Source organism: Oryza brachyantha, chromosome 11 (genome assembly GCF_000231095.2).
Source record: "Oryza brachyantha chromosome 11, ObraRS2, whole genome shotgun sequence".
Lineage (NCBI taxonomy): Eukaryota > Viridiplantae > Streptophyta > Magnoliopsida > Poales > Poaceae > Oryza > Oryza brachyantha.
This window is the reverse complement of record NC_023173.2, coordinates 2,183,122-2,193,157: the sequence shown is the minus strand read 5'-3', so window position 1 is coordinate 2,193,157 and position 10,036 is coordinate 2,183,122. Positions and strand designations below refer to the sequence as shown.

The 10,036-nt window shown below is 41.0% G+C and overlaps 1 protein-coding gene across 2 annotated transcripts; it reads left to right on the top strand.

The window, feature by feature from the left end:
• The first annotated feature begins 1,681 nt into the window (after positions 1 to 1,681).
• On the top strand, positions 1,682 to 4,635 carry LOC102713134 (forkhead box protein D1-like). 2 transcript variants are annotated; one of them, XM_006663168.2, is made up of 2 exons: positions 1,682 to 2,662; positions 4,211 to 4,635. In XM_006663168.2, exon 1 carries the CDS (start codon positions 1,794 to 1,796, stop codon positions 2,658 to 2,660), a length of 867 nt encoding a protein of 288 aa, XP_006663231.2. In that variant the 5' UTR covers positions 1,682 to 1,793; the 3' UTR covers positions 2,661 to 2,662; positions 4,211 to 4,635. The 2 variants fall into 2 exon arrangements, with proteins under 2 accessions (XP_006663231.2, XP_040384529.1); XM_040528595.1 differs by lacking the exon at positions 4,211 to 4,635 and adding an exon at positions 2,755 to 4,197.
• The last annotated feature ends 5,401 nt before the right edge of the window (positions 4,636 to 10,036 follow it).

The window sequence follows — 10,036 nt, the reverse complement described above, 5'->3', positions numbered from 1 at the left end:
GCAATGTTGCCCATGCAATTACTATATTCCATCCAAAGTAGGTATTGCCTCTGTTTTTGAATGTAAAAGATTCTGAGGATCAATCCGTACAAACATTTGTTTAGATTCATCTCTAGAATCGTTTATCTATTAGGATAAAGGGAGAGAGAGGGTGTAAATTATGGAGAAGAAAAAAATGACATATTGCCTCCTATTAAATGGGGATAGTTGAGAGTAATACGGTCGTTGGAGATAAAATGGAGAAAAAGAATATAAGTTGACTGATAAGATAAAGTAAAACTTAGCTGTGGACGTAGGAATTTATGGCTGAGTATGCACAATTACAAACAATTATTTCATATGAAGAACAAAAAATGAGGGGTAAATATATTAAATTAGCAGTAACATTAATCCGGTAGAAACAAATCATATTACAGAAATCTCAGTAATTTGAGTTGAGCTTTCCATTAAGCTTGTTGAAACAAAGGACTCCCCAAAAATGTAACCAAGCAATCATTCAAGTATTTTTTTTCTTCATTCTAATTTTAGCCTATTTTCATATAATTTATTGATGAAGAGACTCTCACAGCAACCAGCATTGCAACAGGAAGAATTTGCACCAATTCAAACAGTCTGAGACAAGGCTATATATATATTGGGAGTCCTTTTTTTTCTAAACGAGCTGAATAGAAAGCTCAACGGATGGCAGATGGCCGAGGTTGAGGTTCAAGTGTGGGGGTGGCATCGTTGGTTATAGGCGGTAGATGTGATGGTGAGTTAGCCACAGATCGTGAGCATTACAGAGATTAGGAAATTAGTAATACGAGAAGGCGTAAAGTTAGGGGGTTGTAAAATTTTTAAGAGAAAATAGTTTATCTGTATGAAACTTTTGATGACACTACTAATATTGACGTGATAAGATAACGCTACCACGTAGAGTATTTAGCGTGACATGCTACTAGACCACCGACACTAACGTGGTAGCTATGTGTTACTGGTGTGGCAAGTCTGTCACGCCAACTAGCTTGCATGATAGCATTGGCGTGACGGTTTGCCAGGCCACCAATACTGGTGTGGCAATTTTGTGTTACTAGTATATTAGCTTGCATGATAGCGTTGTTTTGTCTTGCCACCAACACTGATGTGACTAAAAGGTTTACGGTAAAAATATTTTTTCTTTCGAGGTTTAATAATAAAATTATTTATAAAAAGTTTAAAAAATAAAGAAAATATCAGGGGTTGTTCGGTCCATCCGTCGGAAAAAGCCTAATATCGAGGGGAAAACCAAGTACCATTGTGTATTAGGCCACAAAGAGACCATTATTGAGATTACAGCCTTGTTGAGAAAAAGATAAATGTCAACATCCTTGCAGTAACCCTGAGTTATCATTTTAGTCAACGATCGGGTCAACAAACACAAGAAAATACGAGTACAAAATTTTAAAAAAAAACTTAGAGTATATTTTAGAGTGTTTTTATCGAAATTTATTTTTTAACCATTATTTTTACATCACTCAAGTATATACAAACTTTTATTCAACATAGTTGTTACTAATAAGTTTTTACTTATACTTATTTAAAACGAAAAGATAAGCTTTTTTTTTTCTACCCAGTCCACCACCGTGGCACCGTCAATCAACAAGAGGAAAAACAAAAGCCGTAAAAAATACGAATAGAGAAGCACCGAGCGGTTGGAACCGACAAATTGATTGCTCCCTTCTTCTCCCCCTCGACTCCACTGGACTAGACTAGACTAGATCCATCGCCATCGCCATCGCCATCGCCGGATCGATCGGACTCCACCGCCGCCGCCGATGCATCCCTCCTCCTCCTCCGCCGCCGCCGCCCACCCGCCCGATCGCCCCGGCCCCAAGTCCCCGCCGCCTCCGCCCCACGCCATGGGGTACCCGGCCAACCACGCGCCACCTCCCCCCTCCTCCAACGCCGCCGCCTACCCCGCCGCCAACGGCACGGCGGCCTTCGGCGTCGCCTACCCGTACCCGGCCCCGCACCCGCCGCCGCACGCCTACCACCCGCACTACCCGCCTCCGCCGCCGCCGCCGCATCCGCACCACCACCCCTACCCGCCGCACCCGCCTCCGCCCACCTGCGTCCGCCGCCTCCTCGGCCTCGTCGTCGCCGCCTTCCTCCTCCTCGGCGCCGCCACCTTCATCGTCTGGCTGCTGCTCCGCCCGCGCGTCCCGGCCTTCTCCCTCGCGTCGCTCAGCCTCTCCCGCGTCAACTACTCCGCCGCCAACTCCTCCCTCTCCGCCTCCTTCGACGCCGCCCTCCTCGCCGCCAACCCCAACTCCAAGCTCACCGTCACCTACTTCTCCCCGCTCGCCTCCGTCTCCCTCGCCCCTTCCTCTCCCATCGCCGTCGCCACGCTTCCCCCCTTCGCGCAGCCGCCCCGCAACACCACTACGCTCGCCTTCCGCCTCGAGGTCGACGGGGCCTACGTCGGCTCCGACGACGCGGCTCCTCTCAAGGGCGGGGGCGTCGGCACCATGCAGGTCCAGGTTAGGCTCGCCGCGGTCGCCGTCTTCGACCGGGGCGGCTGGCGCACGCGCCGGAGGGTCATGAGGGTCATGTGCGACGGCGTGCCCGTCACTTTCCACGGCAAGAATGGGACGGAGGCGGCGTTCAATGGCCCTGCCCGCCGCTGCGACGTACTCTTGTGAAGGTTAGTCCTACACTCCTACTACTGATCCTTTGATCCCCTATTTATCTACCGTAAAGCTTACTGGTGAAGTTCATGTATGGATTGGATTGTAGGAGTAGGAACAACCGTGTGGTGTGGCCGGATATGTAATTATATTGAGGAGGTTTAAAGTTGATCAGGATTTCAAAACTTGGCCGTTGCAACCTTGTTCTGGATTTGATGAGCTTGACTTAGATTTTGTTTGTACTTATTTCCACGGGGTCTTCTAACTCACAAGTCAAAGTACTCCCTGTTTGGTCGTTGAAGTTGAATATAGAAATGAAACGGCACTATGGTATGGGTCAATTCGAAGGAGAATCACTGTGCTAATCTTAGGGCAATGTATGACAGCTTGGTTGTGAGTATTGCACCTCCAGGCCAATATATGTAGGGTGATTAACGTTGTGTTTACCTACATCCAAAGTTAGTAAATGGAAATCTGGCAGAACTATATAGCATGGAATCATCCCTTTTGTATTTTTATATGTTTGTGAGCATTTCTTTCAAAGGAATGAGATTTGTCTATGCACAGCTGTATGATTAACTTATTTGTTTGTTTGTGCACATCTATGTGAATAGAGAGCACCATTTCTTGCGAGATATGCATGTTATAAAGCTGTCATATTGGTATGTATATTCTCTGACTCACGGTGGAAAGCTAAGCTGAAATGAGTGAAACAATGTATTCCAGGGATACTTGCTCAATTGGAGTCTTGTATTAACATGCTTCAATCTGAAAAACATGGAAAACAAAAGGAACAATACCCTTACATCACAGTTCCCTTGATTGTGGGAACTGAGTAATAAGAGTAAATAAGCATGAGTCGAGTTACCAAGTTTATCTCTATCATGGTATTGCATGTTTATGTTATTGAGATATGATAGCACATTGTGACTGAGTCATTGCTGCCACACATTTTGGGCAGACATGTTTTCAGTTTAGATTCTGATGTTTACATGTTAGAAGTTGCAAGATTTCCCAAAGTATTGATTGTTACACCCAGATGAGTTTGCAAGCCCATGGTGGTTGTCCACACGAGCACACTGATAGTGCATGATATGAAAATTTAGCTGTGAGTTTGCATTAATAGTCTTGCAAATCTACAAAAATGAATTCAAATATTTGTGTTTTTTCTTCTATGCATCTTCCCGGAAACATAGACTGATGCCATTTGTGGACTATGTTTGTTGTTAATCATGTTTACTGCTGTTAGGGAGTAATATGATTCATTGCCTAGCTGCTATGTTGCAACCCTGGATACCTTATGCAACTAGTGTTTTGAATTTTTTTTACCACTGCCTTCCGTTGTTACAATTGGCATCTGTCGTGACCATAACCTTTGGAATACAATATGTGTATAGCAAATCCTAGTTTTTTTTTAATATAACACTATTGTAGATTGTATACGCTGGGTTAAAAAAAATAGTATTGTTACCTTGTCACGTGATTCGGTTTTATTTAGTATTTATACTCAGTGTATGATAGAACTTCTGGAATTCTGGACCAAGTTAACTGTCTGCTTTTGTCAGGTTCATTCTATTGTGGTTGTTGACTACCTCAGATGCTGATCTACAGGAGCATCTTCCATAGGTACGAAAAGTTGACTGGTGCTATAAGAAGCTGGTCTTCTGCTGATTCATGAGCGATAGCTGCTGGGTTACTATAGTTTACCTGGCCATCATAGAATCCCTAACAGGGAAAAGTCTGGATGATTTATCCTTAATGGGTGGGTATATGACTTGTGTTGGAGATAATTGGCTAGAATGATTATACCCTGGTGGTTGTTTTGCTCGCAGAGAGGAATTTAAACATGTATGAAACCTCAGTGAATGTTCATACTTTAAGCTACTATTGCTTGAAAGCAAGCTATGATCTCTAGTTCTAGATGGGTACCTGATTTTAATTCTACATTGTAACTCTTATTGTTCATTTAATTGTCTAGTTATTTATTTTTGAAAAAAGTCCATTTTACTCCCCCGAACTATTCCATCGGAGCACTTAGTCCCCTAACTATTATTTTTGGCTCATTTTACACCCTGGACTATTGGAAACAGTTTACTTTACTCTCTAATGCTACTTCTATTTTTTTTCCTCTCTATTTTAGTGATAGTTTGCACTGAAAGTTTGTTAGGACGATAGACGAATTACAACATATGCTCACCAGTATATTAGAATTTTTCAACCTGTTTACATAGGTTGGAAGCAACTTAGATTGATTTAAACATCAATATTTTAAAGTTCAAGCAAATAGTTACGGAAAAAATGAAAATATTTTTAAACTTTGATAATGATGTTATCTATGGCTCTAAAAATGTTCAGCTTAAAATATAACTTGTATTAACAATAGCAACAAAAAGAAATGTTATTAAGCAGCGAAGTGAACTATTTTCAATAGTTTATGGGGTAAAATGAGCCAAAAATAGTTTAAGGGGTTAAGTGATCTAATCAATTAGTTTGGAGTGGTAAAATGGGCTTTTTTTCTTTTTAGTAATACTGGTTTGAATTGCTCGAGGTCGACTTTGCAGCTTTATTTCATTAGTTAGCTGCAGGTACATCTATTGTCTAACCAAACGGATTGCAATATGGTCTAATAAGATTCCACTACTGGATTGGAACGATGTTGATTAGTAATGTAACCATTTCAATTCATCCGATCCAAATCTATGTTCAGTGTTGCCTTTATATCAAACTAGTAAGATTCACGTGCTTTGCAATCGGTTACTGGGTTATAATAGGCTGTTGACTGTTCTATGGGCTCATTGGAAATGAGCCGGCATTGTTGGGACTTGGGATCTCGAGCAGAAAGCAGCAGTATTTTTTTTTTCTGGTTTTCTCAGGAAGGTGCACTGCGTGCGAGCGACGGAGGGAGAGGGGGGACGGGATATGCTGCTTAGTCCTGTATTTAGCTCCCCCGTTATTAGCCTGCTGATGTAGCACAACCCAGCCCCGCTATGTTTCTTGTGTTCCAGATTGATTTTGGACTACAGGATCCAAATAGTGTTTAGCTGGCCCTGCACATTAAACCTGATGTTCTGAGCTTTGGATACATACATATATATATATATATATATGACCTTTTTGTTGCTGTTTTCTTGTTTGTTCTATTAAAAGTTTGGAGCGGAGCATCAATGGCAACTATTATAACTTTTAACCTTTTCTTATTGTTTTTTAACCACAGTACCCTTTGTTACTCAGTTTTGTGTTTGTAGGCAGTAATGCTTGCTGACTTCCCTGACCACATTTGATTAATTTACAATGCCTTTCTTGCACCACCCATCACCATACAGCTTTTACCTGGAAGTTGTTGTTTGTTGACAATCTTTCAAAGGGCAAGCTGGGTTGTTCCTGAATAGACACTTTAAGTTGAATGTAGATGAAGTGTGTTGGGTGGAACTGTATCTTTTGAGGCATTTATACTATTGATGTTTGAACTGCTGGTGCTTTTTTCACTGTAATGCCATGGATCCATCTGTATCACCATACTAACTATGTTATTAGTGCATTTTTTCTATGTAAGTGTGGTTTGTTTCATTCTTTAGCCATTAATAAGGCCAGTGCCAAGTTTGTTTCTAACAAGAATTTTTGTGCTTTTCTGTTTGTTGCTGCATGCTAGTTAGAAATTCCATGAAAAGTATTGTTGGCATTATTTAGGAGCCTTCAATAATTGTTGGAGGAGCAACCCAGCATTACAAAATTATACAACCTGGTATGATTCATTAACTTTCAAGTAGGGTTGGTGGCCTGCCAAAGCATGTTCAGAATTCAGATAGTGGGCCTGCTGTTATTTTACTCCATGTGACCTAAAAGCTCGGCACTGCACAACCTAAATCCTTCATAATAGGGCCACCACACCTTGTGTCCTTTGTTCTGCATTGCTTTGCAGGTTGTGGTTTTAATTGGAAGAGTTCTTAAACCAATGCTGGTTGGATTCAGGATCATGATTGCAGTTGCAGACACTCATCAGAGTCCAGACACTGCTTTGCTAGTGGCCTCAGCATTGGTGGTGGTGTGGATGGTCATGGCTACAAGTGACAGGATATGGCAAATGCGGCCGAGGTGAGTTAACCAAACACCAATTGGATAACCACAGAGAGAAGTCAGTAGCAGTTTGCAGCATCCAGCACTCTTCCATGGTAGGTAGGAGGTCTATTGTGAAGAAGACTGAAGAAGATGTGTGAGTGGGTGTGGCCCTAATGTTTTAGAAAATCTTGTTAGAATCTGTTGTTGCCTGCCTACTCCCATATCCCTTCCAGCCTCCTGTTGTGAAGATTTGGGCGTGTTGGATTGTTATGGCCATCTTTTTTTGGGTTTGTGTGATGGAATTATGATCCAGGAGGAAGTTTTGGGTGTTGAAATGGGCAGAGGGAAGAAGAAGACGATGGATTGGAGGGGGTTGGTGAGGAATGGCCTTGAGTTGTCCTGAAGATGATGATCTTATCTGATTATCTCCTCTCCTGGATGGGCAGCAAGTGAAGGGTTGTCTACATTAGCAGACTTGTTAACACCATGGCCTAAATATTATTCTGAGAGGGATTTATGCTAGCCTACTGGGGTCAAAACCGATATGATTACTGCTAAGTAACCTTGCCCTGTTCATGCGTTGTTTCCATGTCTGACAGATGGGGCCAATGTAGAGGCAGTAGCCACCGTACGGACGGTCAGTGAAAAGTGGAAAATAATGCGTAGCTGTGAGTCGTCGTCTCTGCAGAAGAGAGCGACAGCCATGGGGAGCAGGGATAGGTCATTGTCCATCTTCCTTTCATCACCACCGGCTGTGACTACACAAGAGTACATACATACACACAGTACACTCACAAATGGGATGCAGGTCCCCGTTCTGATCCCGGTCACCCTCTGCTGCTAATTGCCGTCTTTTTTAAAAAATATATATATATATATGTGTGATGTTTTACATATTGATCTGCATTGTTTATTTCATTATAAACAGACCAGACATCTCTGTTTCTAGCTCTTGACCCCATCTTAAAGCGACAGGATGAATTCACATCAAATGCTAAATTAATCTAGTCTAGTGAGAGAATTTGATCTTACCCTGCGCCTCACCATTAGCCCTACCATGTATAATGCCATTGCAAAAGTTCTAATTCTAATACTTAATTTTGTGTATTGGTTTAAAGATTTATTTATCGTAGTTTTATTTCAGCACTAGCTTTTAAGCAAATGCTAAGAACACGTATGTACAAATTTATTATTGATACGGTGTTAAAAGGTGGAAACAAGCAGGAAAGTTTTAGGCTTTAGGAGAATCGGATTCTGGGGCCAGAATCTCTCTTTTGTTTTGTAAAAAGAGAACGTAGGGGGGAAAAGAAAGCAAGAGAGAGGGGGAAGGATGAAAGGTGTAGAGCAGAGCAGCTGAGGTGGGTGGATGTGGATCCGCCTCTAAAAGCCGCTTTTGCTACCACCATAAGAGCAGCACAATAGCAGACTACAAAACAACTCTAAACATATTTTAAAGAGATAAAAGAAGAGAGCAGCAGCACAATAGCAGACTACAAAACAACTCTAAATATATTTTAAAGAGATAAAAGAAGAGAGCAGTGAGCTATAGATTTATAATCAGCTATAGCACGGACTTCAAGACACGGAGTATATATGACATGTGTTATCAGGTATTAATGTTTCGTAGATAACTATTATATAAATTGATTATTAGATTAACTATATAGATAATTTAGAAGTACTATATTGGACTTGACTTGCTCTAAGCTGATCGGCGAAGCTTCCATGCCTGCCTGCCTGCCTGCTTCCTCCTCTTCATTACGCCGTAGGCTAGCCCATCATCCCCACAATCGAACAGACCAACAACAACTGTAGGTCATGCAATTTACTCCCTCCGTCCCTAAATATTTGAGTCGTTGACTTTTTATATCTGTTTGACTATTCGTCTTATTTAAAAAGTTTACATAATTATTAATTATTTTTATATCATTTAATTTATTGTTAAATATACTTTTATGTATATATATAGCTTTACATATTTTTTAAAAATAATTAAATAAGACGAATGATCAAACATATATAAAAAAATCAACGGCGTCAAATATTTAGTTACGGAGATAGGACTATCCAACCTTAGTTGTGTCCGGGTCCATCTTCCAAAAGGATTAGTAGCGAGTACCCCTTTGGTTTTTAATAGATATGCTCAAGGGGCAAAATCAGGCTTAAGCCATAAAACCATCTAAGACTTCCATAAAAAGATGATTAAGGGGCTGTTTAGTTCCAAAAATTTTTATCCAAAAACATCACATCGAATCTTTTGACACCTAAATAGAGTATTAAATATTGATAAAACGAAAAACTAATTACATAGTTATGTAAGAATTGTGAGACGAATTTTCTGAAGGATAGGGAAAAAAAGTAATAATGAGAAACTGTCATGACTAATTACTATGCTGCGAGTGAAAGTAGTGTTCCATCACTCCATTAACATGTGCATACGCGGTTCATCACCGAGTGAAGAATTGTCCGTCGTCGTCCTTGCCGCGTAGGACACAAATGAGAAGCTGAAGGCCTGAAGCTTCTCTTCCTCTTCCCCCCATGGAAAGAAAACAAAAAAACAAAAAAAAAAAACAAAAAACAAATGGAGGTAGCGGCCGTGCGTGTCCGTGTGCAGGGTACTCGTGTAACATGTGCCACGTGGACATGGCCTCGCCGTCCACACCATAATAATACTCTCTCGTTCCCGTATTTTTTATAATAGTTTTTATTCTATTAATTATTAATTATTTATTTTTATACGTATTTTCACCTCATTCTTTCTTATCTATCTACGGATACGGTATTTTTGTCTTCTCGGTTTTTCGTTATACGCTTATATTTAATGTACAGGTAATAAACGCCTCCTGGTGAGAATGGAATGGACAGGGAGAACCGTTAGAGAAGGTATAATAGGAAGCTATAAACCAACTATAAATATATTTTAAGAAAATAAGAGAGGAGTAAGAAGAGGAGTGAGCTACTAATTTATAGCCAGCTGCAACACGGACTCTAATACAGAATGAGTATATGATATGATGGTATGTTTTATAGATAACTATAGTATTATATAAACTGGCTATTAGATTGGTTATAGATGAAGCAGAGGTATTAGTTGGTTATACTGTGGTAGCTAGCAGCTGGAACCCACTTTTTCTCTGTCTGCCTGCCTGGTGGGCCCTCACTCCAACGGGTCCAGAGCGATACAGACAGTACCCCACAATACAACGTTCCAGCGAGCATGCCACGTCACCCTGGTTTATGTACTGTTTCCAAATGTCACATCCTTTATTACTCTTTTTTTTATAATTCGGTTCGGTACTGTTCAGATTGGGTTAACCGTGATGAATAATTCTTAG